The sequence below is a fragment of the Siphateles boraxobius genome, unplaced genomic scaffold (assembly GCF_051911475.1).
Source record: "Siphateles boraxobius isolate OS27281-9 unplaced genomic scaffold, OSU_SipBor_1 66, whole genome shotgun sequence".
Classification (NCBI taxonomy): Eukaryota; Metazoa; Chordata; class Actinopteri; order Cypriniformes; family Leuciscidae; genus Siphateles; species Siphateles boraxobius.
This window is the reverse complement of record NW_027509193.1, coordinates 11521345-11541631: the sequence shown is the minus strand read 5'-3', so window position 1 is coordinate 11541631 and position 20287 is coordinate 11521345. Positions and strand designations below refer to the sequence as shown.

The 20287-nt window shown below is 36.6% G+C and overlaps 1 protein-coding gene and 1 long non-coding RNA gene across 2 annotated transcripts; one reads left to right on the top strand and one right to left on the bottom strand.

The window, feature by feature from the left end:
- Window positions 1-2973: 2973 nt before the first annotated feature.
- LOC143721623 (trypsin-like) lies at window positions 2974-11856 on the top strand. The gene is made up of 6 exons (XM_077212221.1): window positions 2974-3109; window positions 8129-8149; window positions 8255-8423; window positions 9287-9555; window positions 9649-9791; window positions 11424-11856. Exons 1-6 carry the CDS (start codon window positions 3055-3057, stop codon window positions 11712-11714), a joined length of 948 nt encoding a protein of 315 aa, XP_077068336.1. The 5' UTR covers window positions 2974-3054; the 3' UTR covers window positions 11715-11856.
- A 2104-nt stretch (window positions 11857-13960) lies between these two features.
- On the bottom strand, window positions 13961-14734 carry LOC143721636 (uncharacterized). Its single transcript, XR_013196761.1, has 3 exons — window positions 14650-14734; window positions 14309-14423; window positions 13961-14051 (listed from the first exon to the last, which is right to left on the bottom strand). It is a non-coding gene; the product is annotated as an uncharacterized LOC143721636 (long non-coding RNA).
- Window positions 14735-20287: the final 5553 nt, after the last annotated feature.

The window sequence follows — 20287 nt, the reverse complement described above, 5'->3', positions numbered from 1 at the left end:
GTCATCCTTTAACACGTGACACCAGGCATTATCATGCTTCGAGTCATACTTACAAGGTAGAGAACAATGTGTAGTTATTGATCATGTAAAATCTGCCCCATGTAAAATTAAGATAGGAATCCCTCAGGGAACCATACTGGGGCCTATTCTCTTCAGCCTGTATGTGAACGAGCTGCCTGAAGTGTGTCCTGAAGTTTGCCAGCAGATGTCGATGACACTGTGGTTTATGTGTCCGGCAAAAGCCCTGCTGTTATCGGCAGTACGCTGACCAAAAGTCTTGAGAAATTGTTTAATTGGCTAAACAAATCCTGTTTAACACTTCATGTGTTTTTCTATAAAAAGAACTCGGACAATAGAGTACCTTAACATCAAAATGAATGATGAACTCATCGATCAGGTAGAACAAGAAAAACATTTAGAAGTAGTTTTAGATTCTCAGCTAAACTTTAAAAGTCATATCAAAAACATCTCAAGAAAAATGAAGGCCAGTATGAACTGTTTCAAAACGACCAGGAGCAGTCTGACATTTGAATGTGCTCATGTCTTTCTGAACACTATGATCCTGTCCCACCTGTCGTACTGCACCACTGTTTGGTCCCAGACCAGCCAAACCACCCTAAAGCCTATTGAGAGGTTTTATAACCGTGCAATTTTAGATAAAAAGCCCATTCGATTCCATCACTGTTACATTTTAAGTAAACATAAAATCTTAAACTTTGTTAATTTTGTTAATCTTAGCCATATAAAGTTGTTTTTTAAATGTTTGACTGGCTTGCACCTGAGCCACTTTGTAAATTTGTGAACAGGCTGGAACCCTCCACATCAACAAGAGCTGCTACATGTGGAGACTGTAAAGTTCCATTTCGTAAAACATCTTTTGCCCTAAATGTTTTTTTCTGTGAAAGGAGCCAATCTGTGGAACTGTTTTCCTACAAATATAAAAGACTTTAACTAAACTGTCCACCTTCAAAAAACAGACAATACAGCAGCAGCAGTGTGATCATGCCATATGAAATGTATATCCATGTGTATGTGAGGTATGCATCTGTGTGAGTTTGAGTGAATGTGTTTATTTACTATACTAACTTGTATTGGTGCTAACTGGTTTCTGGAGATTTTATTCACTGTACATTTTTACTCCTTCATTAACTGTTAAAAGCCCTTCTAGGGACAGGTGTTGCGAATTAGCCACGGCTATAAACACTGTGATACAGGCATTGGATTGTTTTTTATGTAATAATCTGTGTTTTTTTGTATCTGTCCCTATTCAAATAAACAACAAATAAATAAAATAAATAAATAGTTACTAATGAGTATGATTTCCATCTTTATAACTTTTGAGTTAAATTGTATCCAAAAATAAATATTGGGGACATAAAAATGCACTGCACCATGGCTCATAAATATGATGTAATGAACACATTTTCATTACTACTGAACTTTAAAACAAACTGTTTTCATGAGTCATCTAATAAATAATAGTGCCATTGAATGATGTCTCTGCAGTTATTTTAGTAAGAGAAAAGAGGATATTTTCAGAAACAGGCTGTGGATCTAATTGAGGAATTCACAAAATTCATACAAACATATATGAGAGAGCAGTATATGACATTAATAGATCATATTTTGTTTCTATTGTTGTCTTTTCACTGTACAATGGTATAGTGTTTATTCCAGACTATATATGGAAGCTTGTTTCTGCCACATAAATAACTAAAAAAGGTAACTGTAACTGCCACCTTTTATCTCACAATTCCGTTTTGCAATTCTTTTATCAGAATTAAGGGAATGTTTTCCTTTGAAAGAAACAGTTTGTCCACTGTTGGGTAAACCAGTAAAACTATCACTGAGCAATCAGTCACCATCGATAACATTTTAGTAAAATATATGAAAATGCCACTCAGACAGGCACAGAAATATTAATAATAACAAAAAAAGTATATACTCTTAAAAAATTGTTCTTTAAAGTCTCTTTACACGTAACAGTTCTAGTTAGAACCATATCGTTCTGAAGAACACTTTATATGCTGAAATGGTTCTTTGTGTTAAAGTTTAATGTTCTGCATTACCGCATTTTTGTTTTTCAAATCTGTAAGTGTCAAATCCTCATTACTGATTTTCTGGAGCTCAGCTATACAACTACACAGACTGTCAACACACTCTCAACAGGTAAATTATTTCTTTCCAGTGTCTATAAATGTTCATTTTAAAAAGTGTAACTGGTTTCCAACAAATCATGTCTTTTAACTTTTTTTAGTTTAGCAGAACATGTAAGTGTGAGCAGCTCTGTTCAGTTAAGGATACTTGTGTTCTCTTCTCCACTAAGAAAGTAACATTGAATTTATGATTCATATTGTTAGAATTTTTAAATTATTACTTTATGCCTAAAAATACCCAGTCACAAAAAATAACACATTAAATATCCCATGACTTTGTCACTTTTTCTTTTTCACATGGTAAAGGGCTCATAGACTACTGTCCATTTTTGCTAATTTTGGACTTCAGAAACATAATGGTTTTTAGCCATCAAATGGAAGAGACACTGTATTTAAACTCAAATGTGTATTTCAGATGCATTTTCTTTACATATAGTGTTCTACTGTTCATTTCTCTTCTTTCTCTCCTTCTTTTAATAAATCCTCTTTGCCCTATTGAACTCACAAGCAAAACTTTTATCTTTTATCTTTGAAACCAAATATGTTCTTTGCATGATACATTACTTTTTCTGAGTTAAGATGTTTTGTTTTACTAAACTGATCAAAAGAGTAAAGACATTTATAATGTTACAGAAGATTTCTACGAATTTTCTATTCATAAAAATCTGTAAATAGTCTACATATAAATCAAATTAGAGACAATTGACATGGTGTAAACGTGTAAAGAACTTTGAACTGAAAGGCGCTCAATAAGTAATCCATCAAATTTTATAAGTGTACGTGGCATGTATACAGAATAAAGGCATCTGAAAAAAGAGTCAGAGACTCATGGGGGCTGATTTACAGCACAGAATAGAGATTAGAGCAAATTGCAGTCAGAACACAGAACAGAGCAAGTATGAAGTTTAATACAGCTTTGAGTGTTGTTGGAACCATACTTCTCAACATAGCAGGTAAGATCTTACTAAAGTCTAAGTGTAAGTTTAATAATGTTTAAATGGTTTAATAATGACAAGCCAATTGAATTCTGTTGCTAAGGACCTTTGTAACTCTCTCTCTCTCATACTCTCACACGCATGCTAAACCATAATGAATGTTTTTGCAATTGCTTTTTCCACATATCAAAGCACACATAAAGCTTGCCAAAAAGAACCGGAAAAAGTAATTATGCATGAAACATTTTAATTGTTTATTAATAAACTAGCGTTTTCTGTCAGTGTCGGCTGCAAAGATAAAGTTGACGATGCTGACTCGCCATCTTCGCAGTAGTGAACGCGCCTAGAGAGAAATACACACTTCATACGTATTAGCCTACATAAGCAGAGAGTAGCCCATTTCTTGTCGTTTTTAATTGTTTTGTTTAAAAGTAGACATGTCAAGCTTTATATGTATATATATATGTATGTATATATATATATATATATATATATATATATATATATATATGGCCTCTAGCCACGCTGGAGCTGCAGGCTGGCAGGCCCACAGCGACTCCACGACAGAAGGTGCTTAGACGAGCTGAGGGGCTGACAGGCAGTTCAGGTTCAGGTTCAGGTTCAGGTTCCTTTATTTATACCCGTAGGTAAATTAAGTTCCAGAGAACAAGTTTAGGCTATTTTTCAAACATATAAACAATAACACCATACAAACAGACAACAAGACACTAAAACAATCTACTCCATCTTAATACTATTCATAAAATTAATCACTACTGGAAAAAAGCGGTTTTTATATCGTTTTGTTGTACACCGCAGTACTCTAAACCGTCGGTTGGACGGCAAGTACCTGAACTCATAATACAGCGGATGCAGCTGGTCACTCAAGATTGAAATACCCATGCGCTGTACCTGCCTAGTATACAGCGAGGCTGGGTTCAGTAGGGGTTCCCCAATCAACCTACTGGAGTTCCCATCAACCTACTGGTTAATAGAGTTCTGACTCTTCAAAGTTAGGTTCCTGTACCAAGACACCAGAGATACTGCGAGACAGTGGCGGAAGAGTGGAAAGTTGGCAGATGAGAGGAGGTGAACAGTCTCTGGCTGGGCAGATGAGACGTGAACAGCCTCAGGCCGGGAAGACGTGACTTACATTTACATTTATTCATTTAGCTGACGCTTTTATCCAAAGCGACTTACAATTGCTATACATGTCAGAGGTCGCACGCCTCTGGAGCAACTAGGGGTTATGTGTCTTGCTCAGGGACACAATGGTGTCTCACAGTGGATTCGAACCCGGGTCTCTCACACCAAAGGCATGTGTCTTATCCATTGCGCCATCACCACCCATTTTGAACAGTTGAACAGTCTCTGGCTCGGCGAGCATGACGAGATGCGCTGGCTCGGCTGGACTGGCGTGAAGTGCAGGCTCGACATGGCTGCCATGGATCATAGGCTTGGTGGGATAAAACCCAGGCATGACAGTCTTGGAGGGACGAGACTCAGGACCGGGGATGAGGACAGGAGGCGTGGTGATGGAGATGGCTGGAGATGGTGGTTGAGTGGCGATGTCATCAGCCTCACCAACAGTGAAGGTTGAGCCACTCAACCACAGCACATGATCCAAGTACCGGGCAAACGAGCCTGGGGTTGCCGTCGCTGGAGCTTGCTGATACAGAAATTCATCCAGTTCACACCAGAATACAGTCTTCAGAACATCGTCTGCCCAATCCACGAGTTGGGAAATTTCGAGGAATTTTGCCACATATTAATCAATTGGGGCAGCCAGAGTCAATCGATCGACTAGGTTTAAATGGTAGAGAGAAAATCTCATACTTAGTTTTTTAAAGGTCGATTCTTCTGTCACGGGTATGGTGCGGGCTGAAGAAGAGGCAGAGTCAAAAGGCTCCAATTCAAACATTTACTAATAACTCAAACAGGTACAGACGGGCAGAGGGTACACACAGAAGGTAACATCCACAAGAACCGACAAGGACTAACTGAACAGAAGGAACCTAAATACAGATAAAAATCAAATAATAACTTGGTGCTCACAGGTGACATGGATGATGAAGACGATTAACAGGTGGGTAATTGAGGGAGTGAGTTCAGGTGTGAAGACACGAGGGAAGTGTAGTGCAGACGAAGACAGAGTGGTGCAGACAATGACTGTGACAGTAATCTATTTGGTGAAACAAGACACGATTGCATAGTTTTAATAATTTTAATTTTAAATTTAGAGTTAAATAAAATTACTTTGATTGGTTTTTACCTGACTTTATTTGTACAGGCCTATGTGACCTTAAAGGAATCCAAAAGTAATCAGATTACATTACTTTCATAATGTGGTGCTTGGATTATGTTACTGAATATTTTTTTATGAAGTAATTGTAACTGTAATGGAATACATTTTAAAAGTAACCCTCCCAACAATGTTGAGATGTTTGTGGAAATTAAATTTACATCGTGCTTTTCATATGAATTTCTTTACAAATGTATTTTTTTATATAGGCTATAGCCTACTATATTAATTGAGTTTAATACATATGAACTCATTCATTTTTTTTAAAGCATCTTAGGATGAAGTTGGTTGAGTAAACGTTCTGAGTGTATAGGAATATAACTGGAATGTATGGCGACTTTGAATAAGCTAAATTGTTTAAAAAGTGGAAAGCAGAGATGATAATAAAGAATGAGTTTGTCCAAACATTCAACTATTTTTTTATACTAGGCTTACCCATTTTGTTTAAACACTGTATTTATTCAAAGTAGCCTAGTTATTTAGGCCTATAGCTAGGGAATTTATAGTAGCCTAGACCAATATACTAAGCCCAAATTTTAGCTTTAAAGCATCCTTTACGTGAACGAAAAAAATGGCGTTGTGATAAACTGTAATATGTTCAATATTCATGAAAAATATATAGTACTGGTACAGTAAAAACTGATAAATGAGGGGTTTGTTAGTCTATTGCCACTAATATAAAGCTTGCATGTTTACCTTTAACACACCTCTAGAAACTGCACCGCGAAATGTGCTGATTGCCCCATAGCCCATAAGAATGGCATGGGTTCATAAAACTATATTGGTAGAGTAAAAACTGTTCGCAATTTGGATTTCATCAGACCCTGCATTTAAAGTCCTTGGCTCATTCAACTCTAGCGCTTAAAAAGGCAAAGAGTGTTAGGCTATTATTTGAATGCAGCCTCATCATGTGCACATAGGACCGTTTTCATTTTGTTGTGTTCCGTTGAGTTGTTAATTTATGTTTGCTGTTTAAATTTCATTGTGTTGTCCAGTACTGGGCCACTGTAGGTTTTCGCAGCAATGTCTTCCTCCATGAGAACTATTTATTTCTTAATGTGAAGAACATTTTAATAATCTAATGAACCATTTCCCACTATAAGAACCTCTTGTGCAATGTAAAGTTTCCATGGATGTCAAATGCCATTAAAGAACCTTTATTATTTTTAAGGGTGTAGCTTGATTGTTGAATTGTCTAATATCTATTAAACTTTAGTAGTATTAAAGCATAATAATCTTTTTTCTCTTTAATTTTATTCCAAGGACAAATGCTGTTTGTACAGAGATCGCATTTTTTTTACATTTTCAATCCCTCCCAAACCAACCCAGAACAAACTGCCTTAGACAATGTTATTTAACAGTGATGGTACATAAAAATAAATAAAACGATTAAATAAAATAAAGTAAATAGTTACATAATGACAGTGTTAATGTAAAATAAATAAATAATGAAATAAATGAAAAATAAATAAATGAAAAAAAGGATGGCGAGACAAAAATAGTTGAACACCACAATCAAAGGTCTAACAATGATACAACAACAGTTAACGACATAAACCCTACATATTTACAAATGTAAAGGTACCTCGCATCAACCACCACGATAATATATAGAGAGGTGTCTAGAAAAGAAAAAGTTACAATATCCACCCACACACACACACACACACACACACACACACACACACACACACACACACACACACACACACACACACACACACACACACACACACACACACACACACACACACACACACACACACACACACAGCTTTATTGTGCCCAAGGGACAATTTGTCTCAAGATACCCACATGCATATGCTCTGACCAATAATTTCCATCCCTACTACCACGCAATGTGTCATATTCAATGACTTTACATTCAACAGTCTCACACACACTTAACAACAACATTCCTAAACCATAACACAATTAAAATATAAGCGTAATAAAAAAACAGTGATTTAACCTCACAAGTAGATGTGTGCAAGTATGCCAATAAATAAATTCCTAAAAGTGTCTGTAAGACCTGTTTCTAGCACCTGCTGCATGTGCCAAGCAGAGAGTTATTAGTGTGTATTTATTTCAGCACCCATGTTCATATAAGCAGCAGTTGAGAGAAGAGTTCGGTGTGGAGCTATTTTGCCATTGGTAATAAGTATGACATCATAAACTAACACAATCTTTAACAGCAAAGGCTTTTATGAAGCAGCAAAACACTGGAGCAAGAAAAGTTCAAACATGTTGCATTTTGGATTTAAATTTGATTCCATAAATTAGATGTACATTCAATTGTATGATGATGATCAGGTTTTTAGTACTTCTTAGTCGCCAGCTCCTGATAACCACTTTATAACTTGTGGCCATTTTTTAAACAAATACTCGATCCAGTAACCCAGAAATTACTGTATTTTCTGTATGCTGCCAGTGTAAAAGCACACAAGCCTGCTGCTGTAGTTACGCTGCTACTTAGCATGGTGCAAAACAGGCCTAATTTATCTCAGAGGACTAACAAATTCACTTATACTTTCATGCCATGACAATGAGTCATTTTAACAATATGGCTATAATCCGTGTGGATATATAATCTCGATTCATGCCAATGGTATGTGCCTGCCAACGGATTTATGTAAAAGATATATTTATGTAGAACAGTGAGGCTTCATGCAGGTAACACAAAAAAGTTCATCTGCTCTATTTATCTAAATATCTGGTATCTGTCTCCCACATAGGTTCTCTCTGCCAGTTAGATGGTAAGTTGTCATAGTCTTAATGACCACAACACTCTTGTTCCACATATTTTGTATGCTTTTGGGCATTTTATTTGGGAATTTACACACTTTCTTTCCTACAATCAGTATGTGGTCAAGCTCCCCTCAACAACAAGATTGTTGGAGGACAGGATGCATCGGCAGGGTCTTGGCCGTGGCAAGTCAGCATTCAAAGTGTCAAACTTGGAGGCCATTTTTGTGGCGGGAGTCTAATCAATAAAGACTGGGTTTTGTCTGCAGCTCACTGCTTCCAAAGGTATGAATTTGAAGCTCAAAGTGTTAGTTCACCCAAAAATGAAAATTCTGTCATCAATTACTCACTCTTGTGATGACCCATAAGACTTTTGTTAATCTTTGTGGTGAGCAGGACGAGGCAGAGGGCTGTGAGAAAGCAACATGTGGCGGGTGGCGTGACCCGGCCTCATGCCGCTCTCTCACAGCCCTCGGCTTCGTCCTGCTCACCACAATCTTTTAAGCGCAAATGGAAATATTTTTTATGAAGTTTTAGAGATGGTCGTGTCAAGCAAGCATGCTTGAGCTTCCGTTTAACAAATCAATCTGAGTGCTTTATGAAGGTTTGCTGATTAATATTGACATGTAAAAGCCTAAATTAAATATGATCATCAAAAACTGTAAACAAATTTGATCAATAAGTTTGACAACATATGTTTTTATATTGCTTTAAGTCATTAAAATAAGTAAAATAAATAATTTTCCACTTTCAACAAAAAAAATTAATTATACAAGATTCAACTCATTTTTTAAAGTCAGTTTAATGTAATTTAATTTGAAATAAACATCCAAGTTAATTGTACTTGAAAATTGAAGGCAGCAAATTTTGCGAAGACTTGAATTAAACCGCTCGATTCATATAGATTTGTTTTACAATCTCTTTATGAATGTTTTGAAGCTTCAGAGTTTTGGGTGAATAGGCTTTCAATGCAGGGATAGAAATTGCTCAGATTTCATTCAAAATGTCTGCATTTGTGTTTTGAAGATGAATGAAAGTGTTGTAACATAATTTTCATTGTTGGGTGAACTAATCCTTTTTTTATATACAACTCAAGACACTATTATATTGATCACAGTGGAATTAAAACTGAGTTTGCCAATTCACAGCTCATCCATCGGTACCATTAGGATATACCTAGGACGTCGGAGCCAATCGGGCTCAAACCCTTATGAGGAACACAGGACAGTGAGTCGATTCATCAACCATCCTAACTATAACAATCCTAGCGGTGACAACGATATAGCACTGCTGCAGCTCTCCTCTTCTGTGACGTTCTCTGATTATATCAGACCAGTCTGTCTGGCTGCTACTGGTAGTGTATTTGCTGCAGGTACAGAGAGCTGGGTCACTGGATGGGGCATGTTACAAGATGGAGGTGAGTGAATACTTGCAAATACTGTAAAGCTCAACAATTTACTGTAAATGGCTATTAAATGACACTAAAATCGTCCACTCATCTATGTCACAGGCACCCAGATTCCTGACATACTGCAGGAGGTGATGATACCAATTGTGAGCAACAGTGACTGTGATAATGCTTATGGAGGTGGCATCACAAGCAATATGATTTGTGCTGGATTGCTAAATCAGGGAGGGAAAGATTCATGTCAGGTATGACATCATCCATTTGAACCTTTTTTAATTTAAGAATTACAAAAAATGACCCAAGCCCAAATATTGAAACTCAAAATAGGTCACTCTCAAATTTGAAATAGATATTTTACAGTCACTAATATGAATGCAATTAGGACATAGGCTACTGCATCCTACCAGTGACAGTTGCATCGCTTCACTGCTATTCAAAACACCTATAACGTGGCTTTATGTGATAGTAAACAGTCCGTCAAATGTGCACTCCAGAATCTCAAGGGAAGTATTAGGTCATCAAGGTACTTTTCGCCTACTGTTTGTCGAATACTATAAATTCAGACATAATCCTCTTTTGCAGCAGCACTTTTCACATTCTACATGGAAGTATATAATCGGACTCAGCTGTCTCATCTTGCTCAAGTACAGCTTTATCATTGTTAGAATAAAATGTGTAAAATATTTCTATACAAGTATTTCAGTCAAATATAATTAATGCAATATGTCTAACCTTTAACCCCACGTGAGAAAAAAACTCTGCGGCAACATTTTAAAAGAAGACTTTTAAATAACTGCAACCTAGATACAGTGCTATGCATAAGTTTAGACACCCATGCTAAAGTTGCCTTAAAAGAGGAATAAAAAATCATCCTTTGGAAATTGATCTTAATGCCTTAATTTAAAAAAAAAAAAATCCCACCTTTAAGGACACCAATTTTCTTTGTGTATGAATAATGTATTGTAAATAAATAAATGTTCTTCCTTAAAATAGAGGGTGCATAAGTCAGGACACCCCTATTTTAAATTCCCATAGAGTCAGGCAGATTTTTATTTTTAAAGGCCAGTTATTTCATGGATCCAGGATAATATGCATCCTGATAAAGTTCCCTTGGCTTTTGGAATTAAAATAGACCCACATCATCACATTCCCTTCACCATAGAGATTGGCATGGTTTTATTTCAGTTAGCCTAATAGCTGGTTTGATTTGCATTGAGAGATGATCTTATGAAACCCAATGCCAATCTCTAGGTATGGTGAAGGGTATGTGATGATGTGGGGCTTTTTTAATTCCTGTCTCTATGGGAATTTAAAATAGGGGTGTCCTAACTTATGCACCCTGTATATTAAGGAAGAACATTTATTTATTTATGATACATTATTCATTCACAAAGAAAATTGGTGTCCTTAAAGGATGGATTTTTCCTCATTTCTTTAATTAAGGCATTAAGATCGATTTCCAAAAGATGATGTTTTATTCCTCTTTTTAGGCAACTTTAGCATGGGTGTCTAAACTTATGCATAGCACTATACATGGTTAAACTTTAATTTGATTTTGTCCATCGGGAAGTGATCAGATGGTTGTGGTTTCTGTTTGCTATTGCTGTAATGCCATGTGAGTGAAACGCCATGCCAGTAAACACTTTATTAGAGAAGAGAAGAGATGTCGCCGCAAGCGGGAGGGGAGGTTATTTTGAATAAAGATTGCAAGGGCAAATGAATATTAAAAAAAAATGCACAGAAAAAAATCAGTGATTATAATAAACACTGCAATATTCCATAAAAACAAGAATTGTTTATTGTAAATTTTTCATGGTGACTTTAACAGTTAACTGTATATTTTCAGATGTATAAATTTTAAGTGTTTATCAATGCAGGGAGATTCTGGAGGTCCATTGGTCAGTAGGAACGGCTCCCATTGGATTCAGTCTGGCATTGTGAGTTTTGGTGTAGGATGTGCTGATCCAAAATATCCCGGTGTGTACGCCCGAGTGTCTCGGTACCAGGATTGGATCTACATGTACATGGGCAGCAACCAGCCTGGATTTGTCGAATTCAATTCCAGTGGATTCAGAAGCTCACCTAACCTGCTTTTATTTTCCATTTCTCTCACATTCTCCATTATTCCTTTCATATGCTCTCTATATCTCTCTTCAGATATTATTTGAATGAAAATTCTCAGGGTTCTTTGATTAAGAGGACTATTGTGCTGTACAAGTTCTCAAAAGAGAGCAGGTATATTGTTATATTGTCATCTATACTTAAAAAAATATATACTATTCTTGGAAAGACACTCTTATTATTGAATTTTTTTTTAATGTGCACTAATGAAGTTCAACAAACGTGCCCTCAGAATGTTTGAATAATGAGGGTACAGTTTATGACATTTGTAATTTCACTCTCTGAAAAGTATGAACAGGTCTTAGTGTTTCAAAACAACCCATTAAAAAGCATGATTAACATTTCATTTCATCTTGCGTACTCTATTTCATTTGGAACTTGCATGTGGAAATGTCAAAAACATGACACAAATTCAGATGCAATTCTTGACAGCATGTGACCAAACATGGGCTAATGGGTGCTTCTCAATTCTTATTTGTGCATCCTCGTTACCTTTCCTCGGTCTTAGCTCCACCCGCTGTAGGATACGAGGGAAGGCTGCAAGGAAAGAAAAGTAGGATGGAGGAATCAAATGAAAGATTTTTTTTTACATTGGAAGACTTGATCACTCGAGCGTCACTTCACAGCGTCATCAGCAGCGCTCAAATGATCTGCCCTTATGTTGTTTTAGTTTGGTTATTTAAGAAAATCATAATAAATAATAATAAAGCAAGATACCCTTTTGAAATACGTGAGATATGTGGTTTATATAAACTGCAAAGGTAAAGTATAAATTAAAATGATTGTGACCGATGGGACCAGAGGAGAATTTATACGTGCGTCAGGTTTAGTTGATAAAACTCCTCCGCAAAGGATACACCTGTGTGTATCCTCTCTTATGACTCCTCTGGAAGCCTCCTCGCTCCTCGCGGTGCAATTAGAGAATCAAGATGTCCTTCAAGATGGCTGCACTCGATCGGTTTCCGGGTCATATGGAGGAGGAATATTGGCCCTATACCAAATGGCACACTTCAGGGGAAGTCCACACTTTGGTGATGTCATGTAGAGCAGACCTATAGGGCCCTTGGCACGAGTCCACGAGGGCGCATTGAGAGGTATTTTTGGGACAGACTCGATCGAGCCTTATCCCTCTCCATAAGGAGGTGAATAAACTGAAAGTTCATCTCATCAGTCCCTTTATTAGATAAAAATCACAAATATAATATACAAATATTATACTATTTAGCATCGATCGAGAACAGGATTTCTTTTCTTTTCCCAAATCTTATCTCCATGTCAACTACACAACCTACTTTTACAGTTCTATATTTTGATATTTTGTATGCCACCTGTGCATTGGACAATAGATATATGCTTATTTAAATTATGTATTGTACATAATAATAGATAATGTTCCATTTGAACTAAGATTACAATTTTAACTCATAATAAAAATGTGCGTGAGCTTTAGATGAATTTACAGGTTTAAATATTCATACTAATTTTACATATGACTCAGTAAAGCCCTGACATTCGGTTCTATTTATTTAATGAATCATAATGCGATCATATTATTCAGCGCGCTATTATTAGTGTAATGATACTTACACTTAAATATTTTCTTCTCAGCCATGTTAACAATTGTCCGTGAGGGAAATCTCTTCCCATCCGTTGTCTGATTGGCCTTTTGCAAGGATTCCTGGGTAGTTAAAGTGTGTGGAGCCCAGTAGTACGTTCTTGCACAACCGGAGGCTGCAGTTTCAGGGCCCCAGTTCTAGGACCGCAGTTCCAGGACCCTAGTTAATTGTGACAGCGCCACCTACCGAACTGGATGAAATGGCAGCGGTTTCAGTTTCAGGACTGCAGTTCTAGGAACCAGGTGGTTTAGTTTGATAGTATCAAGATATTTAATCTCAGGAGTATATTTTTTTATAAAATGTGATTTTTTTTTATTCAAAATGCATCAGAGGTTAATTACAAAGTGTGTACACAAAGTGAGTCACAATTTTGAATTTAAACAAATTAATTTACACAAAATATAAATGAAAAATGTATATCAATCTTTAAACAACTTAAAAGTGGAGTAAGTCTTAGTTTCTTGAATAATACATTGATTAACCTCATTAAGTTTAACTAATTAGCTCATTATCAGGTAAAATAAAGATGGAATCGGCATATGCAGTCACTAAATTACAGACAGATATTTTAAAGGTTGTAGAGAGGCAAGACAAGACTCAAGTATGATTCAAGAATGTATGTATGTATGTATATATATATATGTGTGTGTGTGTGTGTGTGTGTGTGTGTGTGTGTGTGTGTGTGTGTGTGTGTGTGTGTGTATATTTATATATATGTCATTTTTGCAATTACAACAGCACCAAAAAGACCCCCTTTTTCATCAGTTGCTGCACAGACAGAATGGTGAGAGAGAGAGAGAGAGAGAGAGAGAGAGAGAGAGAGAGAGAGAGAGAGAGAGAGAGAGAGAGAGAGAGAGAGAGAGAGAGAGAGAGAGAGAATATTAAATAAGAAACATTTGTTTAACATGTTCAAATGAAATATCTCTGATTTAACACTTATGTACTGTTGGAATTGTAGAGAGAGAAAGCCAAATAGAATATTCATGTTACTGATATATAAGAAAGTATATAAGAGCAATACTCACCAATTGAATGGTCTCCCTTCTTTCCTCAATTGTTTGTCAATTTTCAATTTTCTGTTAAATTCTTCTAAAGGGTGCACTGGGCATTGGGCAAAAATAATTAATAATCTACTCTGACCTGTAATGATAATCCAGACCAGAAAGGAAGACCTGATCAGCCACAGCCAGGGCATATATGATGGCCTATGAAAAACCTTAATATAAATATAAATATACTATTATACCACTACTTAACAGCAAGACATTATGGGTCAATACACAAGTAGTGCTAGCATGCAGTTTATACAGTACATTTTGTAAGTGTAGGAGCAGGACACTCAAACACATTACATGGTTCGGCATACCTCTGGAAAAAGAACACCACAGATGAACTGGACTTCAGCTGTGAAGCTCAACTGTGTTGGTATCCTATCCAGCACTCCTCTAAGATAAGAAAACAAGATGTCCTGTTGTTACTCACTGTCGAGGTAGACAGGCACCTGGGAAGAGGTTACCCATGTAACCACTTATAGGGGGCTTCCCGTTGAGTACACCCTATGGGCAAACCACGGTACAAAAAAAAATATTTTTGAGGAATTGATCAATTTAAGATAAAGATACAATAATTTGCTGCATAGTTAAAAAATAAGGTTAATATTTTCCCTAATTAAGACCCTTGGTGAATCTTCATTATGAGTTAGTCTGTAAAGATGAATAAACGTGAACATTGTTAAAGTACCACCAAATGCTCCTCAGATCCATGTAACTACAATAAAGTCCACCAGTCTCTTTTCTTCTGCTAGATTTACTTATTATAAAACTCAACAAGGATTTATTAAATCATGGCCACAAATTAAGAACGTCGTAGTAATTAATAAAACTAGAATACAAATTCTAAATTCGTGGGAATTAGTTATTAATTCATAGTTAGCAGCTCTCACTTTGGCTATGTAAACTTTGCTTCGTTTAAATGTTATAAAATAAAACTTACTTGAATATTGGTACTCACAGTCTGATTGGTGTCCATGTCGTCTTAAATTAGTGTTTTTGGTGATCCAGTTCGGTAGGTGGCGCTGACACAAAAAACTAGGGTCCCGGAACTGCAGCCTCCGGAGGAATACCCTTCTCGTGTAGTCTGCATCATGGCCGTTTCTCAAAACCAAGAATGCAAAGAACGGACTTGTGTTCTTGGGGAGAACGCTCTTGCTAGTTGTTCTTCGAAGAATGAACTTACGAGGTGACGAGCACACAGAATGCTGCTGACAGTTTAAGGCGATGTGTTCTTGCTGGTATTGCGCAATACCCCCGCACAGCGCCGTCTTCAGTACCCAAACATAACAAGAATTATTGACGATAACAGCCAGGTTTTTAGCATGACTGGCCGGTTGGCTCGCTAGCTACACCCGCGTGCGCGTATGGAGATTCTTCACTACCGAAAATGTTTGAGCATATTTTCGATTCGCCATAACTTTTCGTAAAAATGGCAATATTTTAAATCTACACAGTAGATTTCTCGCATCAAATGCTCTAAGAAGTGAATTTAGTGATGAAATAGCATACGAAATTGTAGAAAAACGACTTCGTTGTTCTGCCTTTCTGCTCCCCGCTCCTTCCTTGAATGCCGAAATGAATGCTGGGATATTTCTGCCGTCAAGTTCACACAAGTTACCAACCGATGCATCCTCGGTAAAATGGGCGTGTCAAGAACACTTCCGGGATTTTTAACCGTTCTGGCCAAAATGCAAACTTGTGTATTGAGACAGTACTTGGTCAGCGACTGATGACGTTTCACAAGTCCACAAGCACACAAGTACAGACAAGAACGCATATTGAGAAACGGCCCATAGGTCTGCGTCCATGCGGGCTTCGCTGAAGACCACTTCAAGTGTACAAAGGGGGCGCTGCTGAGCACACTTTTTAGAGCGTTAAAATGATGAATGGGACGTTCTACACTACAGACTCGTAGACGCAGCAAGCACTGAGTCCACGAGACCAAACGTCCACATGAAGTGCGCCATTTGGAACAGGGCCATTGAGAAGCACCCAGAGTCTCATTCACTCCCTTGTTTTCAAAAATGTCAAGCACATGACATGGCTAATAGATTTAAATTTTATTGGTTGAAGGGGATGTCATATGATACTTAACAGTATTTTTTGGTTGAATATTATTATTGTATTTTAAATGCAATTTTCTCTGCTACATAAATTATGAAAATTACACCATAGAGGAGGGCCAAAATGACAAACGGGACACCCTACACTCTTTTGGACTTAACAGACACGCGCCATTTGGGAAAGGGGGTTGCAATCAAGGCTAGATGTCTCGTCCGCGCTGCTGGTCAATGGAGGTCGATGTCCGCACCTGGCGGACATCTTGTCACAGTCAGCTCGCTCAATCGTAACATTGCGTTTTAATGGTGCATGTAGGCCTACTTTTTAAATAACCATAACTTACTGAATTTTCTACCGATTTTCAAATGGTTTGGTTTGTTATAAACGTCATAAAAGAGATGTAGTTATGACACTACATACTTATGATTAATTATAACCATGGACTTCCATATCAAAATAACATTGAACAGTACAGATAGGTGCAATGAATATACACACGCACAAGGTATTTATGTTATGTTAAATCAATATATAGGCTACTAAAACTCAGTGTACAGAATGGCAACATATATATATACATTATATATATATATATATATATATATATATATATATATATACACTTTTATAATATGAATATTAGCCTACTATTATAATAAAATAATTTGAAATATTACATGTTCATTTTAACTTCTTCATGGTTGGGCCATTTTCTAGGCTTTTAAAATATATTAAAATCGAAAACAGTTATTTTAAATTGTAATAATATTTCACAATATTCCGTGTTTTTTTGTTGTATTTTTAATGAAATAAATACAGCATTGGTGAGCATATGTGACTTATTTTAAACACATTAAAAATCGTACCGATCCCAAACTTTTGAACGGCAGTGTACATAAAGAAATGCTGCACTCACAGCTTCTTGTTATTAGCCAGTAAATAACTACAACCACATCCACAAAGATTGTAATTTAGACAAAAGATTAGTTGTCATAAAATCGTTATTGGTGTCAGTAAAACCTATATTATTGAACAGCTTGATTGTGGTCTCAGCCTTGATAACTTGCGCAAGTAGCCGTGATACACAACTATGCTGCACGATTAAGTCGTTTTTCGAAAAGAAAAGCTGCAATTTCAACATGTTCAAGCATCCAGAATTATAGCCACGTTAATAACATTAAACCAAACCGTTAGTAAATCCGTCAAGATTTCAGCGAGATAAGAGTATTTGTGTTCAGGTACCACAGAGCCCGCCAGAGAGCTTGCCTGTGACAAGATGGCCGCCAGTCATGACGATAGAGACTGGGGCGGTAGTTGATTATATTGTGACTAGACATGAAGACTTAAGAACATGTAGTGAATTTAAAGTATTCACTCCATTTGAATTATTGGAAAGAACTGGGTCCCGAGGGCTAATAAATGAGAGGAGTAGACCACCTGATCATTCTATGCTTTATTTACGTTTTCAAACAGCAGAGATGTTTATAAATAGTGCTGATATTACATCACTTTGTAAACTACCAATAAGAAACATTAAGGACAATTTTCTTTCTTCTGAAACTTCTGATGAAGCCCTAAAAAATGTTATAGTACAATTAGATAAGGGCAGGGAAGCACAGGATAATGTTGATTGTTGTTATGAACTTTTCTGTGGGGTTTTGTATGGGGAAATGAGTCAATATGAGTCAACATTGCATGGAAAATGGGCCCACAAGAAATGGTATCGAATTAAACAACCGTTTTGGAATAATGAATTACATAATATTTGATCAAATCTTCGTGTGGCAGAGAAAAGATATTTAAAATGCAAGGAGCCTGTTTTAAGGAAGAATTTGCACGGTATATTTAAAACCTGTCAATATGATTTTGATAAAAAACTTAGAATGTATAAAAGGCGTTATAGGAGAGGTAAAGCTCTTGAAATAAATATTTTTCAAAATACTAATCCACAGCTTTTTTGGAAAGAAATAAACAAGCTAGGCCCAAAGAGAAATAAATTAATTCCATTTGAAATAGTCACGGAAAGTGGGGGGTCAGTATTCGAGATAGATAAAATATTGTACAGATGGGAGAAAGATTATAGAGATTTGTACACTTGTTCTAGCTCTAACCAGTTCAATGATGCATTTCTAGTTGAGATATGTAAATTGAAAAATCTAATTGAAGCTGGATCTGTTATGTTGGAAACACCTTATCTTAGTAGTGTGCTAAACAATGATATTTCCTTAGAAGAAGTTCAGAAGGTAATTGATAGAACCAAACCTTATAAAGCTGTTGGTGTGGATGAACTTTCTAATGAGGTTCTTAAATGCCCCAAGTTGTTAAATACTCTCCACATGTTATTTCAATATTGTTTTAAGAGTGGGACTGTTCCCTCGGTGTGGTATAGTTCGATTATTAAGCCTATTCCAAAGACCACACAGGCTGACCCAAGAGTACCATTGAATTATAGAGGAATAAGTTTGCTAAGTACAGCTTGTAAAGTGTTTTCTGGTATTCTTAACAATTGACTAAGTGAATATATTGAAACTAATGGAATTTTGGTGGATGAACAGAATGGGTTTAGAAAACACAGAGCATGTATTGACCATATTTATGTTTTATCATCTGTCATTAGAGCAAGGTTGCAGGAAAATAAAAGTACTTTTGTTTGTTTTGTTGACTTTAAAAAAGCTTTTGATTGGGTTAATAGAGATTTGTTGAAATATAAGTTACTTTCTATTGGTATTACAGGTCACCTGTATAATTCCATCAGAGCTCTGTACAAGGCTCCAGTGGCCTGTGTGCAGATTAATGACATGAGGACAGGATGGTTTCCCACTCCATTTGGGGTTAAGCAGGGAGATGTTCTTTCACCCACTCTTTTTGCGCTTTTTGTGAATGATCTAGCACAAGAGATAAAGTTAGCAAATTTGGGTATAGACATTGATGGTTTTAACCTCAGCATTTTATTATATGCAGATGATATTGTTGTTTGCGCAGATGAAGAAATTAAACTACAAAGAATGTTGGGCATTATGAAGGATTGGTGTAATAAATGGAGACTTTCTATAAATGGGGATAAAACACAAGTTGTCCATTTTAGGAAACCATCTGTGTTACGCAGTGAATTTGAGTTCTTTTTTGGACAAACACAGCTTATGTATTCCAGAACTTATAAATATCTTGGTTTCCTTTTTCATGAAAATATGACATTCTCAGAAGGGAGAAGGGTTTTGTCTGAGTCTGCAGGGAGGGCCCTGGGAGCCGTTAGAAATAGGTTGAAGCTTTGCCCAGAAATAGGTTATGCAACATTTACCCAGCTGTTTGATAGTATGGTGGGATCTATTTTGTTTTATGCAGCTGGGGTCTGGGGCTTTGAAGATGCGCCTGAATGTAATAGATTGCAGAGCAGGGCCTTGAGGTGTTTCCTTGGAGTGCACAGGTTCACTACTAGAGCTGCGCTAGAGGGAGATATGGGTTGGGAGCCTTGTATAGTGAAACAAAAGGTGGAATTAATACGATTATGGAATCGTTTTAGAAGATTACCTGAAGATAGACTTACTCGGAAAGTTTTTGATTGGGATAAAGCTCACAATTATCCTTGGTCAATGGAGGTCCTTGGAATACTTTCATCAGTAAAAGCACAGTATATATTTACAAATACTTTACAATGTGATATATCTCAGGTCAGGCAGGTTTTGTTTAATTCTTACAAAGAGCAATGGCAATGGCAGTTGTTAAATAAGCCTAAATTGAGAAGTTATGTCCACTTTAAAAATGAATATTCCACAGAGCCTTATGTTAAATGCTGGTTAACTAGGTTACAGAGGTCTTTGTGTGCCCAGCTTAGAGCTGGTGTGTTGCCCCTGCAGATTGAGGTGGGGCGCTATAAAGGTGTCCCAGAAGAGG